We start from the raw sequence: 19,496 nt of genomic DNA, 5'->3' as shown, positions 1-19,496 counted from the left end.
AATGAAAAAGCCAAAGTTGAATATGTATTAGTGATTTAATAATATTTGTATTTTAAATATATAAGCTGTCCTGCTTAGGTGTAATTCAGTACGCTGAAAATTTTCTTAAAATTAAGGATGTCCCGCATAATTCGGGACAGTGGCAGCCCTACTCCATGAAACCCTTAGGCTCATCAAGGGAGTACCAAAACATTATGTCAAGCACTATTCAACATTTGCACAACAGCTATCATACTTCACTTGAATTTATTCACTCTCAAGGCACCCACAACAGACTTTTGGCAACCTATTCCACTCACTCACCACTCTCCAAGTAAAAAAATTTAATCCTCACACCTTTGCTAACTACATTATTACTCAATTTCAAAGCGGGGTCACTAGTTCTCCTATCACAGACCTGTTTGAAAAAATTTCCTCTGTATTAATCTTGTAAAAAGTTTTCAGTAATTTGTATGTCTCAATCATATCATCCCTTTTCTGGCTGCAAACAATTTCTTTACAAATCTTCACCCTATCCTCATGAGAGACATTCCATACACCTCCCACCAACTTGGTCACCTCTCGCTGGATCTTTTCATTGCCTCATTCCCAAGAAAATCAGGTGATCAGATTTATGCACAGTAGTCAAGATGAGATCTCACCAAGGAACTATGAAAAAGTATAATAACCTCCTTATTTCTGCTTGTCAGGGTATTCTTCACTAACCAACTAATCTGATGATCTGTTTTAGCCACTTGCAATATGCTCTCCATGTTTCATCTCTTCATCCACTAACACTCTCAAATTCCTGGCTTCATCCATTTCCTGGAGTACAGTTCTATCAATATTGCCACACAGCTGGTAATCTTTCATGACAAAATGCAAAAACTTACACTTTGCCACATTAAACGAGGGTGAGGAGCGGTTTAACCTTGAATGCATTGCCTGAGAGATTGGTTGGAGCGGGAACGGTCAATGGGCTCAAAGAGTGGTATGATAAGCTTTGTGTTTCCTCGAAACGACCTTCCACGATGAGTCTTTTGACTCCATGGAGGCCTGGATGATAATAATAATAATAAATCTTGCCTGGAACACTTAGTAACGAATTAATATTATATTTGACAAAAAACTATATTCTTGTTTCAGTCCTCTACCCAAGTGTAAACAAACAGTTGGTAAATGAAGTATCATCATGACTGGTCTATTTGTATATGAAGGTTGTTGAGTTAGCATCATTTTAATGTGCAAATAATAAAATTGTATATCACCATATTATTAAAATACTGGGGATAGAGATAGATGTAGAAAGTTACCTTCTCAGTAAGGAAATACATCTATAAATTTCTCACATTTAGTTTTATTTGCTTTTTTTTTTATAGATGGGTAGTACTAGAACTCGGTGACAATCATGTCAAAAATGCACCATTATAGTTAACCATCTGAGGTCATCTGAATTTATGTAGTAACTGATGTAAAACTTTTATACTCCCATATTTATGACAGTGAAGAGTATAGAAGAAGGGCCATAATTGCAAATGACTTTATGCATGAATTATGCAGGACGAGTGGTGTGGAATTTGTGGATGTGTGGAGTGAGTTCAATGGGTTAAAGGATTTATATAAGATGGATGGTTTACGTTTGAATGGATTTGGTATATACGGAGACTTGAAAAGGTGTTGTCGAAAGTAGTGGAAGTGGATGTGCAGAATCAGGGAAACTAGAGTTATTAAGGGGTGGGGGGGGGGAGTAGATATGCAGACTTTAGGGAGACAGTTGAGTATATGAATGACTGTAATATGCCCAAGTGAGTACAAAAGACTATGAATCAGAATGGGGTAGTTAGTTATAAGACATCAAAATAGGGATGGGATAAATGGGCTTCTGCAATTCATGTATACTAATGCCAGAAGCATTAGGAACAAGAAGGAAGAATTGTTAACCTTGGTTGACACTTCCAGGTTATTGGCATTAGTGAAACATGGCTTACAGAAGATGATATAGCTAGTGGGATTGAATGTGAGGGGTGTAGTGTGTTCAGGAGTGACAGGGAGAATAAAATGGGGGAAGGCGTTTTATTGATGATAGCTGATGAGCTACAGCCAAGGAGAATAGAAGTGGAACTGCAGGATAGAGAAAAGAACACATTTGAGGCTTGATGTGAGATTGAAACTAGCAGAAGAAAATATACAGTTGGGTGCTGCTCTAGGAGGGTAATTATTATGGGTGATTTCAACTATGGTAATATTGATTGGAAGGAGGGGAGGAAGGAATGGGATTTTATGCAATTATTAAGGGATAACTATCTGCGACAGCATGTAATGGAAAATACTAGGGGTTAGAGAATACTTGATCTAGCAATTGCATCTGAGAATTTGGCTGTTACGAATATGACCACGTTGCCACCAGTTGGCGAGAGTGATCATAGGGTCTTGACTTGGGAAGTGACTAAAGGTGTAGAATTTACAAATAAGACGGGTTATATGTGGAATTATCGGGCTGGAAAGCATGACAAGCTTAGGAATTTGATTGGTTCAGTGCCATGGCATGTAAAACGGCAAGGGCTAGATGTTGATTGTGCATGGGAGGTGATTAGGAAGTGTTTGCATGAGGCAATGGCTGACTGTATACCTAGAGTCTGAATAATAAATCAAGTAGGGATTAAATGGATGTATGAATAACACCATTAAGCTTGAGCTGCAAAAAAAAAAGAAACAACTATGGAGGGAATTTAAGGAGAAAGGTGACCGGCACGCACATGAACGGTATAAAGTGCAGGATAGAAGGGTAACAAGTGTGGTAAGAAAAGCAAAAACGGATTATGAAAGAACATTAGCCATGCAGGCTAAAGAGAATCCCAAACATTTTTTTCGATATGTTGCAAGTAAAAGAAAAAATGTATATGGCAGAATGATTTTAAAGAATGCCGATGGTAAAGAGGTAACCGAATCAGTTGATATAGTACAATTACTGAGCGAGCACTTTGCAAGAATATATCATCCAGGTGGTGACATTGCAGGAATGAATGAACCAATAGATTATACGGGAATTGTGGTGAATGAAGTGGAGATGAGTAGTCTATTACAAAACCTCAATGTCAATACATCTGTGGGATGGGTGGTATACCAGCTCGTGTTGTATGTGAAGTGACTAAAGAATTGTCAGTGCCCTTGACCATTTTGTTTAATTTGAGTCTCGGGTTTGGGTTAGTCCCAAGGGGGTGGAAAGAGGGGAAAATAGTTCCACTGCATAAAGGAGGTTCCAAGACTGCTGTTGTAAATTACTGACCAATCAGCATATCAGGAATCATTGTCAAGGTCTTGGAGAAATTAGTCAAGAGAAAAATACAGGATTGGATAGATGAAAATGGGATACTGTATGGGGGACAGCATGGTTTTGTGAAGGGTAGATCATGCCTCAGCAACTTGCTCATGTTTTATAACACAGTGACGTCTGAACCGGATAAGGGTAATGGGTTTATAGTGATTCTACTGGACCTTCCTAAGGCCTTTGACAGGATACCACATGGAATTCTAATCAGTAAACTGCAGCATATGGGAATGGATATAGGGTTGGTGAGATGGATGGGAGGGTGGTTGATGGAGAGATATCAGAGAGTGATTTCTTCAGGAGTAGAGTCCAAAAGACGGCTTGTGACTAGTGGTGTGCCGCAGTTCTTGGACTACTTTTCAGTTTGTTCATTAACAATATAGGAAAGGATCTGAGAGGAAGTATTCACTTGTTTGCTGATGATGCAAAGTTGGATGAGTGAACAGGATGTCAAAATTTTGCAAGATGATTTGGATAGTTTGGAGGACTGGGCTAAGGAAAATGGATGCTGATTTAATGTAGCAAAGTGTAAGGATATGTATTTTGGGGTGAAAAGATTAGCAACAGTATAGCACATTGGTGGAACGGTACTCCAGGAGATTGATGAGGCCAGGGATTTGGGAGTGTTGGTGGATAGGGAGTTGAAGTTTAGGTGGTACATCGCAAAAGTGGCTAAATCAGCTCATCAAATCACTTGGTTGCTGAAAAATACTTTAACAAGCATAGACCAACAAGTTGTTGTTCCTCTGTATCAAGCCTTGATAAGACCCCATCTAGACTACTCTACCCAGATATGGGTGCCAGGGTTTCTTCTTGATGGGGAAGAGGTGGAGAGGATCCAGAGATGAGTGACCAAGATGATAACAGGTCTATGGAATGAACCTTATGAGAACAGGTTGAAGATTTGTGGGTTGCAAAAATTGGTTAATAGGCGGAAAAGGGGTGATATGATTGAGACATTCAAATTACTGAAGGATTTCAATAAGATTAATTCAGAAGATAATTTTGAGAATAGGACTGGTGGTGGGAGGACTAGGGGCCATACATGGAAGCTGGGCAAGAATGTGGTTAGCAATGGTGTTAGAGCTCGGTTTTTTACTTTGAGAGTGGTGAATGAGTGGAATAAGCTGCCAGAGTCTGTTGTGGGTGCTATGACTGTGAATGAGTTCAAGGCGAGGTATGATAGATAGTGTGTGAATGTTGAATTTTATGTTAGGGCCTCCCTCAATGAGTCTGTCGACTCCTTGGAGTTGCCTGAAATAATAATAATATTTGGTTAAATATAAGACATTTCTGGTTAAATATTGACTCTAGCTACCTTTCACATTTCAAATTTCTCATGGCTTGTTCTACCTGAAATATGAAATTCATGAAATGCTTAATATTTTTATTATTTTTTTTTTTTAAACTGTGTTTTATTAATATACTGTTCATATCTGTTATTTCTAAAATTTCTGTTGAACTTCAAAATGAATTCATGGCATCACCTATGTTTAATGTAAGTAAAAATTGATAAGGGAGGGCAGACATGTCAAGTTAGCCAATATTTGTTTCCATCTGTATTAGTTAATAACATTATTGGTTGTCTTATGTATATTAAGTGATTCGAAAAAAAAAAAAAATAATAATAATAATGCACTGCTTTCCCCCTGATTAGTGCTTAATTGTGGTGATAATGAATTACTTATAAAGCATAGTGGATGCAGTATTAATCAATTTGGTCATAAGTTCAACTTATTCTTGAATGTGTTGGACTTGCACAGTTGTGAGGAAGAAAGTTTAAATTATGTACATTCAAAGAGAAATTGAGTCATTATTTAATTGGAGATGAAACTTAGAATAATGGTTCATCTCAGGTTTACTTATTTGAATTCTGCATCACAGGAAAAAATAAATATGATCATTTAAAATCAGCATCCTCAGAGCATAAGAAATGCTTTTCTCAGAACAAGGCAGTGATACTCAAGCATGTAAACACATGGAAACATTTCAGAATTGTAATGGACAAAATAAAATTAACCTCTTATAATGTAACCCACCAGGAGAATCTCAGAAGGATTCAGAGTAGAATGTAGCCATAAAAATTATCTTAAAATGATAATTTGCCAGCAAAGGTTGGTCGATTGGTAGAGCCTCTGCTACTAATGGCTCATGCAAAAAAGTTAAGCAAGCTTGAGCGTGGTTAGTACTTGGACAGGATCAATCATTCAATGCTGTTGGCACACTCTCCCTCGATGAGTCTTTGGACTCCCTGGTGGTGCTACATAATGATAATAATAAACTGACATCTGTTCTCCTTTGCCCACACTGCTGGTCTATTTAAACCATCCTTCAAAATGTTAACATGAACTTTATTGACTATTGCTGTGCCCGATTTTACATCATCTGTAAACAACTGAATAATTTCTCTCAGATGATTTCCTATATTATTCATGTACAAACTAAATAGTGCTGACCGAAGAACAGAGCCCTGCTGCATGCTACTAATAACAGGCCTTCCTCTGGACTCTACTTCTTAATAAACTACTTCTGGTATCTCTCCGTCAACCTCCCTCATATCCACATCATCAACTTTATATCCATCTCCATGTGTGCAATTTATTGATTAGAATTCCATGCAATATCCTGTCAAAAGTCTTTGCAAAGTCCAGCAGTATCACTTTAAATCCATTACCTTTATCCAACTTATCTGTCAATGTATTACGAAAGGTGGACGAGTTACTAAGGCACGCCTATCCTTCACATAACCATACCTCTCCCATATAGTATTATGTTCCTATCTACCCACTCATTGGTTGGTAATTTGCTATCTAAGTATTGGCACCTTCTTCATGCAAAGAAACTATTTTCCCATCTTTCCAGCCACTTAAGACCAACCCAAAGCTGAGATTTTAATAAAACAATGTGGCCAAAGGCACTACCCCATTATCTTCTTGCAAAACTCGACCTGGTATACCATGTAATCCCATAGCTGTATTTACATCAAGATTTTGCACTATCCTATGCTCTTCCAGTTCATCTCCCCCTATTTCCATAAGCTCTTGATCGTCTTGTTACTGCAATATCTCCACCTGGATGATATACTCTTGCAAAGTGTTCACTTAGTAATTCAGTTATTTCATCTGCTTCAGTTATCTTCCTGCTATTGGCGTTCATTAAAATTATTCTGCCATAAACATTCTTCCTTTTACTTGCAACATATTGAAAGAACTCTTTGGGATTATCTTTGACCTGTACTGCTAATTTCCTCTCATATTCTGATTTTTCTTCTTACTATATTGGTCGCCCTTATGGCTTGTGTGCTTCGTGCTGCTTATGTCCTGCTGGTCACCTTTCTCTTTGAATTCCCTCCACAAATTTTTCTTTTTTTTTCTTTTTTGTAGCTCTAGCTAGCTTAATGACAGCATTCATCCTTTAATTCCAACTTGATGTTTCCTCCTGATTCTAGGTATTCAAGCTGCTGTTACTTCCCTCAAACACCCCTTTACCACCTCCCACACACTATCAACATCCAGGCATTGCAATTTCTCATGCCACTGCACTGCTCCAAGCAATTTCCTAAGTTTGTCATACTTATCAGTTTTATAATTTCACATATGCAATCCTCTTAACTGAAATTTCCATACATTTATCCACCTCCCAGATCAAAACAATATGATCCCTTTCACCATCAGGTGGCAATGTGGTCATCTTTCTTACAGAGATATTCTCAGAAGCAGTTACTAGATCTGGCAGTCTCAAACCCCTAGTACATTCCATTACATGTTGCCTATGGTAATTATTCCTTAGTAACTGCAGAATTCCATTTCCTTCTTCCCATGTATCCTCTCCTCCTTCCAATCTATGTTCCAATAGTTGAAGTCTCCTATAATTATTACTTTCCCTCCACTCATTGAGCTTATTCGTTGATGCATGCTATCCACATTATCCATCTTGTTACTGCATTATCTCCACCTGATGATATACATCTCCTGGTCTGTAGCAGAAACCAACTGTATATTTTGTCCTGCTGGCCTCTATCTCACAGCATACGCCTCAAATGCACTATTTTCATTTTCCTGCAGTTGAACTCCCACTCCCTTTGGTTAGAATTCATCAGCTGTAATCACAAAACTCCTCCCCATTCTTTTTTCTCTATTCCACCTGATAATACTATACACTTTGCATTCTATCTCACTTATGCCAACAACTTTTGGTTAAATTAACTAGCCAATGTCAAAAACTCTTTCCCTTTTTCCTAATGCTCCTGGCATTAGGGTACATAGAGTGCAGTATCCCCTTCCCTCTAGAGCCACTGCTGTTAAACAATCCCATTCTAGTTTGTTAATAGTAATAACTTAGGCCTCTTCTTCACATTCTTACACCCAAATTCCCCACTGGTATCAGTGTATGTGCCCAGCATCTTCGCCTCTAAAAGCTCTGGTTTTCCTGATATTGCACATCCAATCTTACTTCATGCAGCAACACTTTTTCCCGACTCTGAACACCAAATCCATTCAAATGTACTTCATTTATCTTGCATAAGTCCTTTCGTCTATCAAACTCACTTCACAAATTAACAAACCCATGTCATTTCTCCTGCATAAGCTATGCAGTGAATGAATTTATATTTTTTTAAAAATCTTTTGCTTTAAAATATCTGTAATAATTATCCAAAACTAGATAATTTGATTATTGGAATAGGAAGTGTACAAGAGCAGACTAATATAAAAAAGGAATATCATTAATATTTTTGAGTAATAGTTTGTAGTTGCATTTTGCAACTAAAAACTATTAGTAGTGAAAACTATTAAAAACTTTTAGGTAGGTATTGCACCTATTATATTTATTTATTTTATCAGTTGGAATGTTATTACTTAGCAATTACTGTATAGATATAACTAAAATTTTTGATATTATGAAATCCCGTATTCATTGCCCTTGACCAGGCTTTTTATTTTGTCTTAGCAGTGGCAGAGTCTAAAAGGAGTGGAAACATGATAAGATAGTCTCATTAATTACATACAGGAGACTCGAGAACAGTAACAGCAAATTTTAGACCAAGCTTATTTCAGGAGTGGTGATTAAAGGTATGAGAAGTTTGGTTAAGAGCAGAATTCCATAATGGATTTAAATATGAAGCTAGTGACATGGATAAGAATATAGATGATGAACAGACATCAAAGAGTAGTTTGGAGTGGAGTAAAATCCAGGAGACAGGATGAATAGCAACATGTGTCTATATCTAGGTTGCTGTTGTTGTCTAACTTCATGGATGATGACGGTAAACTCAGTTTAAGAGAACATCGCTAGCCTTGGTGTCGAAGCAGTTAGCATATCCAGACCTACAACTGCGAGCTGTGGTCATTGGTGTTTGTGATTGTCTGATGAATTTCATCACCTGGTGTGAGATGATGTTCTTCTTATCAGAATCTTGAAGTGGCTTGTAAAAGTTCCATGAATAAAAATACAAAAAAAGATATATATAAAATTAATAAAAACAGAAAAAAAATCCATAGCCCACACATGGTAAATGCACTATAGGTTTTCAGCTTTTCCTAGGTTGGAAGTCACATACAAAAAGAACAACAACGACAACAACAACAAAAAAAAAAAACACAGAAGAGTAGACTGCTCAGTGGATCGCTTTGCTGTTTAAAAATATACTAATAAGTAGAGATAAGCAGGCTGTTATTCCTCTTTATAAGATTTCCCCCCATTTTACCAAGACCTGCTCTCCTGGACTCTGATCAGAACAACATCAGAACAATCCTGAATAGATTGGATACTAACAAGTCTTTGGTCCTGAGTGTATTTTCCCTAGTTGTGCTTAAAACTTTTTTTTTTAATATCACTCAGGTGCAAGAAGTCATAAGGCCTACAGGCGGATAAATGCATGTGTATGGGCTGGGGTCAAGAGCAAAGTAATCTGTTGATTTGCTTCTTAAAGTTGTAGTCCTTGGGGGATATTTCATAGGAAAGGCTTTTCCATGGAACTAAGGTAGATGGAATAAAAGGCAACTGGGAGTGGTATGTTTAAGTCATCAGTTCAGCTGGAAAAAGATGTTGTATAGCTGTTGTTCATGTGTTCATGTTCCTATAGGTTTAGCAGAAATCAGGACCCAATGAATAGTGTCCATGGAATTATCTGTAGAAGAGATACAATGAAGAAACTAACCATCTGTGAAAGAGAGTGAGACAGAGAGAGAGAGAGAGATCATCAATGAGCTGAGTTCCCCTCTCTTCTGAACAGCATTAAGAATGTTTAGAGAGGTCTTAGGTGTACCATCTCAAATGCAAGAGCAATTTTCCAAGATCGAAAGGATTTTAGAGGTGTATTGAGTGCTGTCATGAAAGAAGAAGAATTCCATTAGTTTAGAACTGATGATGCTATAGAAGTGATGTGATTATGCTAGGAAAGGGTAGGAATAAGATTCAGTCTGAGAAATGAGCTGGCTAGCCTTAACTGATGAGTTGGGCATAATCAAATATAAGTGGAGAAGATCTAAGTTATTTTTTTTTGTAAGAAAACAGGTAAAACTATGTTTTGGAAGCATTGAAGGTGACTAGGTTGTTGTTAGCCAAATAAAAGATTATGGGAAGGTCAGTGTTTATGGTAATTATTGTAGATGATCTTGAAGCTTGAGATGTTTGGGTACTGCAAGGTTTGCTGAATCAGTAGGAAGTGAAGAGTGCTATTGTCAACAAAACTGTCAATTGGATCACTGAGTGCATGCCATTTAAGTATATGAGAAAGAGGGTGGATGAAATAACAGCGCCCCAAAGAACAGCTCCATTTTGGAAAATCTGAAGAGAGTATACCTTCCACCATTATACATAATGAACCTAGAGTAAACTGAGAGTCCAGTTACAAAGGGAGAAAGGAAGGCAATAAAATGGTAATTTGTCGATAAGTCCTTGATGCTAAACTGTATTAAATGTCTTGGAAATATCAAGTACAACAGCAAAAGTTTCTCTGGAGGCCCTTTTTATTCGAGTGTCCAGAGATGGTTATTGTAGGTGAAGAGATCATCTATTAGTGGTCACTGATTACCTTCTTCATTAATTTGGACAGCAGTGAGGTGGGAGCAATAGGTTGATAATTTGACGGTAGAACAATTTTTTTTTTTAATTGGCTGTAAATATTGGGCTTGTTTCCAAGGGTGCCAGCTGAGTATGGTATAATGTATTGAAATGTAAGGTGATAAAGAACAGGTGTTATTACAGGAGCACATCTCTTGAGCACAACTGATGGGATTCCACAAGGCCTTTTTAGTATCCAGGTTGCTCATGATTCTTCTGATGTCTTTCTGGCAGAAGGGTATAGAAGGCATGCAATACAAAGTTTCAGGTAAAGAATGAGGTAATTTGCCTTTGTCATTTGTGTAGGAATTAGTGAAGAATGATTTCAAAAAAAAAAAAAAAAATCAGTAAGTTGTGAAATGGTGGAAAGTAGTGTAGTGCTGTATGGGAGACTCAATAGTGAAGGATGTGACAATGGAGAAGATGTCAAAAGCATGTCTGAGAGGAGCAACAATAGGAAGAATGACTGAGACTGTGGAGAGGAGAAGAAATGTAGAAGAGTTAATTATGCCGGTGGTAACAAATGATTTGCAATTAAGTGTTAATGAGATGGCATGTGATTCGCAAGTGTTACTAGAGACAGTGAAGTGAAAGAGCATCAGAGGGAGAATTCTGAGTGTGTTATCAAGGTATGATAGGGAACTGAGGAGAAGGGCAATGATTACAAATGGCATGATAGCTTGAATGTGCAGGAAGAGAGGACTTGAGTTTGTCAATGTGTGGGATAAATTTCAAGGTAGGAGGGAGCTGTTTGCTACAGATGATAGTATTTGAGTGAGAGCAGTAATGTGAAGCTGGGTAGATTGTTGATGAGAGGAGGAGAACGTGTAGGTAGTCAGGGAAATGAACACTGGGAAGTGAGATCATGAGAGTAATATACCAAAATTAGCATGAGATAAGGGACAAAGGGAGACAAGATAGGGATGGCCTCAATCAGACCAACAGAATCAAATTACTTAAGTGATGGAGTAGGAAATTGCGGGAAGGAATGTGGAAAAAGGGGAAATTGCTGTGTTCATACATCAATGCATGGAGTATTAGGAATGAAAGTACAGAGTTTGTGGCCTTGATACAGTTAGTCAGCCCACAAATCATTGGTTTCAGTAAGACATGGATAACACACCATATTGTGCTTATATGAATAGAATGTGATGGTTATAGCATTTTTTAAAAAGAAAGAAAGTTGCGACATGGTATTGCTGATAATTTCAGAACAGTTATATCCTCTCAGTGTGGAACTTGAAGAATCAACCTCACACCAAATGGCTTTGAGGCCATTTGGTGTGAGGTTGAGGATAGCACAAATTTTAGAAATTTAATGGGTTGTTACTACCAGCCAAGGAATGCAGAGGGGATCTCATTCTGTAATATTCAGATTGATGAGGGTGGCGAGTGACAGCTAGGTAATAATAATGGGTTACTTTAACTATGAAAGTCTTGACTGAAAGCAGGAAATATGCGTGAGTAAGGAGATTGAATTGATTGAGATACTTAGGGACAATTATATTATACAGCATGTAGTTGAATCAACATTGTGAAACTTGAGTGTTAGATTTAATAATATCATCTTATACAGTGATAATAGAGAATGTTGGCAGGATGCCACCAATTGGGGAGAGTGATCAGGTGGTTTTGACATGCAGAGTGGCTAGGCATGTAAAAACTTCACAGAGCAAGAGATGTGTATGGAATTACAGAGCAGGAGACTATGATAAATTAAGGAAATAGATTGGTGATGTGGTATCTTGATCATTTCAAAGGGTACCTTAGACTTGGTCCAGAATCAGTTACTTATGACAATGTTAGATTGTATTTGTAAGGTTCAGATGATACATAAAGTAGGAGTGAAATGGATGAATCACGGAATTATGCAAGAACTTCTGAGAAAAAGGATGTTATGGAGGAGATATAAAGAACAGGGCACTCCTCAACAACATGAGAAGTATATGGAAGACTGATTAGTTGCTGGAGATGGAACATGAGTCATATCTGCTGAAGAGATGGTGGAAATATTCAGTGAGGATTTCATACTTGGGGGGATGGGGGGGATAGTGTTAAATAAGAATAGGAAGGAGGGCAGACAACTGACACTTCGAAATGGGAAATGTTTAGAATATTAAATAACTTTAATATTAATAAGGATGTGGGATATCACCATGTATATTAAGAGAATGTACAAAACAGCTGGCAGTTCCCTTGACTTGGTTGTTCAACAGAAGTCTGGCATGCAGGAAGAACAGTCCCTGAAAAGTAGAAAGAAGGAAAAATAGTGCCACTGCATATGGGAGAATCCAAGTCAGTAGAGTTAAACTAGAGGCCAGTGTGTGTATATCAAGTATAGTAGTGAAGGCTGTGAGAGACGCTGGTTAGAGACAGAATAACCTGGATCATTGAGAATGGAAATATTTTGAGAGAGCAGCATGAGTTTGTTAAGCTGAAAGTCATGCTTTAATAACTTGGTTACATTTTATAATAGGGTGACTAGCATATTGGATGGGGAAGATGGTTATACAGTGATTTATTTGGATTTTGCTAAAGCATTTGATCAAGTACTGCATGATAAACTACTGTTGAAATTGGGCAGGATGGGGATGGATTGCCATTTTTCAGCTTGGTTACAAGACTGGTTGACTAGTAGGAGCCAGTGAGTTGTGTATGGAGATGCAATGTCCCCCCCCCCAAAAAAAAAGGAAAAAAAGTGACAAGTGGGGTGCCACAAGATTCTATTCTGGGATCACTGTCATTTAATTTATATATCAATGATATAGATCAAGGTTATCCAAAGCACTACCCACGGGCCACATGCGGCCTGCCTGTGGGTTTTTTCATGAGCGAAAAAAATAAAATAACAATTTGAATCGAATGCATATTAGATATTTTAATTCTATCTCTAATCGATAATCATGATGTTTGTAATTTTATATGTTGTTTTTACATCACTATATATCCACATGTTTTTCAAATATTAGTGTGTCAAAGAAACGTTCTGATACTGTTTTGTTTCAACGCATATGCTCCGAGCACTCACGGGGAATGTGAGTGCATGATTAGTGTTGTTTGTTTGTTCAGCTATTGAGGTGGTGTTGCTTCTGCTCACCAAATTACTAGATACGCATTGTGATGCAACCCTTGGATAAATCTTTTTTTTTAAATGTGGCATTTGGATTACCTAAGGTTGGACAGGACATCTTGATATAGATCATGGTGTGAAAGGGGATATTCAGTTGTTTGATAATGATGCTAAATTAGGAAAAGCAATACTGGGAAGTTTTAACTTGTTGTTAGAAGAGGATTTGAATTGTTTGGCACTTTCAGCTGAAAAATGGAGATGTAATTTCAGTGTTGTTAAGTGTAAAGTTATGCACTTTGGCTGGAGAAGATTATTATTATCATCGTAATCCTAAGACCCCATGGGGACAAAGGCTCATCTAGTAGATCTTTTGTCATACACACAGCTTATCACACTGTGCCTTAAACATATTCAAATTTTCGGCAGACACCATGTTCTCAGGCAATGCATTCCAATCATTCACAACTTTCCATGCAAAATAATTTTTACTCCACTCCCACTGTTTTATGAAATACTTTTTCAACATTAATCCTATACTAATGTTATCCTTACCAACTTTTACGTCTCTATCATATTATATCACCACTTGAATTGAACAATTGAATATCCTCATTCAAATCTTCCCAAATATCATTAACTCTTTAATTTATGTCTCAGGTCTAATAGAACCTCAAGGGAATGGGAAAAGGGAAAATATTTACGTTGCATAAGGGAAGTTTTAAGACTGCAGTAGCAAATTATAGACCAGTCAGTATCTCTGACATGGTGAAAGCACTAAAAAAATTTGGTAAAAAAGAGAATTCAAGAATGGATAGATAAAAATATGATACTGTATGAGGGTCAACATGGCTTTGTGAAGGGTTGGTAGTAACAGTTGAATTGGATAAAGGAAATGGCCACATGATGATTCTACTGGATTTTGCAACAACATCTGATAGATTACCGCATTGAACTCTTTTACGCAAATTGGAACAAATGGGGTGCCATTTGTTCCAATTTGCGTAAAAGAGTTCAATGCGGTAATCTATCAAAATGTTGGGGATGGATACAAGACTGGTTAAGTGGATAAGAGAGTGGTTGCTGGTCAGACATCAAAAAGTTGTATATGGAGGATCAATGCAGAAACAGGTGAACTAGTGGTGTGATTCAAGGTGCAGTGATGGGACATTTGATGTTTAATTTGTACATAAATGATATAGGAAATAACCCGAAATAAAATATTCAGTTGTTTGCCGATGATGGAAAATTAGGAGAGTAATAGTTAATCAAGACAATGTGGAGAACTTGCAGGATGATTTAAATGCTGTCAGTATGGGCAAAAATTAATGGGTGCCAGTTTAATGTTGAGAAATGTAAAGCTATGCATTTTAGGATAAATAGCTTACAAGCAGTGTATGACATTGATGACACTATACTCCAGTAAATAGATGAAGCTAGAGATTTAGGAGTGATGGCAGACAGAGAGTTAAAGTTTAGAAAGCATATTGCTAAGGTTGCTAAGGTAGCCCATAAGATTACTTGGTTGAAATGTTGAAGAACTGTTGAAGAACTCATTAACAGGTATAGATAAGGAAGTTATTATTCCTTATTTTATATTAGTTATTAACAAAGGTAGTGAAGGTAACACAGAGGATTGCTGCAATAATGAGAAGGACACTGACCTGCAGAGATAAAATGGTTATCATTCCGTTGTATAAGACTCTGATCAGACAACACTTAGACTATTGTTCTCAGATCTGGTCCCAGGACTTGAAGGAGATAAATTAACTGTGGAAAGGGTACAAAGGCAGATAACAAAGATGGTGTCAGGACTGTACAATGTTAGTTATGAGGATCAGCTGAGGGAATGTGGACTGGAGTTTGGTGGAGAGAAGAAAGAGAGTTGATATGATTGAGACTTTTAAGCTGTTGAGAGGTGGTTACAGGGTTGACACTTACAGAGTTCCTGCTGTTCAATCAAGCGAAAGTTTGGTTGAACAGCGGGAAGGAATGATGACAAGGGGCCATCCCTGGAAGTTACAAAAGTAAACTGTGAGCAAGAGGGTGAGGAGAGGTTTCTTTGCATGGAGGGTGGTTGAACTATGGAATGCATTGCCTGATGGAGTATTGAGAAACAGAATGGTCAATGCGTTTAAGGAGTGGTATATGATATACTTTGTGTTTCCTAGGAGGGACCTCCCTCGATGAGTCTTGATAGACTTGTGTTTCTTATAAAGGACCTCCCATGATGAGTCTTTTGACTCCATGGAGGCCTGAATAATAATAATAATAATAATATATATTTGTATTAATATATGCAGGTAAAAGACAATCACAAACATCAATCACCTAGGTGGGATTGGAACCCGCAGCCTTTTGGCCAGAGAGCACATGCTAACCACTTAGCCAACCAAGCTGACAATAGAAACATACAAGCTGATAAAAATATTTCACAAGAGGGTGAATGGTGAAATTTTACAGTATGTTTTGGTGTTGTGTGTGTGTGTGGGGGGGGGGAATAAGAGGGGACATTTCTGGAAGTTGAGTCAGAACAGTTTACAAGAAAATGTGAGGGTTAATTTTTTTCTTTTGTCAATAGTAAGTGAATAGAATGGATTGACACAATAAGCAGATTGGTTCTGCTTACTGTGTCCATGAGTCAATGTTTGAACTTCTTAGAGGTACTCATATAATAATAATAATAACAAGAACAATAAACTTACCTTTCTAATTTGTGAACTTATCATTAATCTGATTTTTATGGAAATAAAGTAAATATATGTTTTTATATTTAGGCCAGAAAACACCTTCAGGAACTGCACCAACATTTGTTGAAAAACCCAAAATCATTTCTGAAGATGGAGGCAAGAGAATTATTATGGAATGTAAAGTTAGAGCTAAGCCTAAACCTGACATAGTGTGGATGTGTGACAATATCATAGTGAAAGAAACTACAAGAATCAAACAGACCGTTAAGGAGGAAAAAGAGATGTATATTATTAGGCTTGAACTGAGGGTGAGAATATATTAATTTTTTTAATGTCGAGGGCATTTGATAAAGAATAACTAGAAATAAATATTCTTAGATTAGTAAAATAGATTTCCTTAGAATAATTTTAACATTCATTTCTTATTTCTGTATATACATTTAGAGCTTTTTCAACATCATAAGTTGAGCTTCTCTAGGCTAATTTTTTTCCTCTCTTTTTTTGGACAGCTATTAACTTGTACAAATTTGAAATATATCCTACAGAATGCTTCTTTCATATCATAGAAACAATGGCATTCATATGCTTTATACTAATGCCAGGAGTATCCGGAATAAGGGAGAGGAATTGGTGCCGCAGATAGCATCAGCCTTGCCAAATATTATTGCGATCACAGAGACGTGGTTGACAGAAGGGGATATAACAACAGGAATAGAAGTCGCTGGGTATAGCATTTTTCGTCAGGATAGGAGGGGAAAGCATGGTGGTGGGGTGCTGCTTATGATAAGTGATGACCTATGTCCTCTAAGAGTGGAGAATTTGGAAGGAAGTGAGACAAATGATTTTGAGAGCGTATGGTGTGAGGTAGAGGTAGGCAAGACAGGATATTTAGTGGGGTGTTGCTACAGACCCAGGAGCACAGAGGATGGGGACCAGGAGATGTTTAGACAGCTAAGTTTGGCAAGTGCAAGAAGAATGATTGTTATGGGAGATTTTAACTTCAATAGTATAAATTGGAGAGAGGAAGATGCATGTAGCAATAGGGGAATGGAATTTCTAGAATTCTTGAGGGACAAATGTCTTAGGCAACATGTAACAGAGGGAACAAGAGGTTCAAAAGTTTTGGATTTGGTTATAGCATCAGAAGAGTTGATAATAACTGAGTTGACGTCTCTTCCACCAGTTGGAGAGAGTGACCATATGGTGAATGAATAGACATGCAGGAGTATCAAAGAGATGGGAACTTATGTGGAATTATAAGGCAGGTGATTATAATAGTCTTAGACATCAACAACTTCAGGAAGTTTCATGGAGGGAGGAATTGGAAGGCCGGGATATCACTATTGCGTGGGAAATTGTGAAAGAATATTTGTTATCAGCAATGGTAAGTTGTATACCACGAGTGAAGAAGAGGGCACCATTTGGAGTAAAGTGGATGACAAACAATATTAAACAGGAATTGCATGTGAAAAAGAGGGGCTATGGAAGAGATATAAGGAGACAGGTGAAGAGAAGATGCATGAGGAATATAAGACACAGGCCAGAAGAGTGACTAGTGTGGTTAGGAAAGCGAAACTGGAATATGAGAGGAGATTGGCTCTAGGGAATTTTTTAGCTATGTGGCCAGTAGGAGGAGAAATGACTGTGGAAGAATGATATTGTGGGATAAAAATGGGAATAGAGTGACTGATGCAGAGGACATAGTGGAATTGTTCAATGAACACTTTATTGGAGTATTTCATCCTAGAGGAGTCAGTTTTAATGCTAGAGGGATAGGACTGGTTCGAGGAGGAGGAGAGAGTGTTTCAGATACTGAGTACTCTGGATGTCAGTAAAGCTGTGGGACTGGATGGTATTTCACCACGAGTTTTGAGAGAATGTGCTAGGGAATTGACAGTGCCTTTAACGTGGCTTTTCAATGAAAGTCTGGCTTTGGCAAAGGTGCCCAGGGAATGGAAGGAAGGTAAGATAGTGCCATTGCATAAGGGTGGTAACAGACTGGAAGTGTCTAATTATAGGCCAGTCTGTGTGTCATCAGTAGTTGTTAAGATCTTGGAGAAAGTAGTGAGTGACTGTATACAGCATTGGGCAGATGAGGGTAATGTTATCTGTTAGAATCAACATGGATTTGTGAAAGGACGCTCTTGTTTTAGCAATATGCTAGCCTTTTATAATAAAGTTACAAGAACATTAGATGAGGGAAAGGCATATACTGCAATTTTCTTAGACTTGGTGAAGGCATTTGACAGGGTGCCACATGATAAGCTGATAGTTAAGTTGCAGCACATAGGTCTGGATGTCAGATTGGTCAACTTTATTCAGGATTGGCTGTCTGATAGGTATCAGAGAGTTGTGTATGGTGGAGCAGTTTCCAGGAGGCAGAGGGTTACAAGTGGGGTCCCACAGGGCTCAGTACTAGGACCTATATTGTTTAACCTTTATATCAATGACATAGCCAGTGGATTGCAGGGGGATATTCAATTGATTGTGGATGATGCGAAGCTGGGAAGGATTATTAGTAATAGTGCAGATGTGGTAGCCCTGCAAGAGGATTTAAATAAGCTAGATAGATGGGCAAATGAACGGGCAATGTTCATTTAATGCAGCAAAATGTAAGATCTTGAGGTTTATGAAACATCGATGGGATGCTGCATACTCTATGGGCGGAGTGATACTGGAGGAAGTAGGGGAGACAAGAGATCTGAGGTTGATGATTGATGGAAACCTGAAGTTTAGGGGACATATTGCAAAGGTGGTGAAGGTAACACAGAGGATTGCTGCTATTATGAGAAGGACACTGACCTGCAGAGATGAGGGTTATCATTCCGTTGTATAAGTCTCTGATCAGACCACACTTGGACTATTGTTCTCAGATTTGGTCCCCAGGATTTGAAGGGGATAAATTAACTGTGGAAAGGATACAAAGACAGATGACAAAGATGGTTTCAGGACTGTACAAGGATGGTTATGAGGATCGGCTGAGAGAATGTGGACTGCAGAGTTTGGTGGATAGAAGAAGGAGAGGTGATATGATTGAGACTTTTAAACTGTTGAGAGGTGGTTACAGGGTTGACACTGGGGAGTTCTTTCACTTGGTTGAACAGCGGGAAGGAATGATGACAAGAGGCCATCCCTGGAAGTTACGAAAGGAAACTGTGAGCAAGAGGGTAAGGAGTGGTTTCTTTGTGTGGAGGGTGGTTGGGCCGTGGAATGCATTGCCTGTTGGAGTGGTGGGAGCAAGAACGGTAAGCGAGTTTAAAGAGTGGTATGATAGACTTTATGTTTCTCCGGGGGGGACCTCCCCTCGATGAGTCTTGACAGACTTTATGTCTTAGGAAGGACCTCCCTCGATGAGTCTTTTTGACTCCTT

General features: G+C 38.0%; 1 protein-coding gene across 1 annotated transcript in view; it reads left to right on the top strand.

The window, feature by feature from the left end:
• LOC150096673 (twitchin-like) overlaps positions 1–19,496 on the top strand; it is a 2,440,784-nt gene that overhangs the window by 50,882 nt on the left and 2,370,406 nt on the right. The window contains exon 6 of the mRNA XM_090408679.1: positions 16,214–16,434. Within this exon, the coding sequence (XP_090264805.1) occupies positions 16,214–16,434 (221 nt within the window). The remainder of the gene's footprint in view (positions 1–16,213; positions 16,435–19,496) is intronic.

This window comes from Typopeltis vanoorti, chromosome 18 (genome assembly GCF_054136105.1).
Source record: "Typopeltis vanoorti isolate ZY-2024b chromosome 18, IOZ_Tvanoo_1.0, whole genome shotgun sequence".
Taxonomy (NCBI): domain Eukaryota; kingdom Metazoa; phylum Arthropoda; class Arachnida; order Uropygi; family Thelyphonidae; genus Typopeltis; species Typopeltis vanoorti.
Note: the sequence above shows the minus strand (reverse complement) of the source record. Positions and strands in the feature narration are given on the sequence as shown.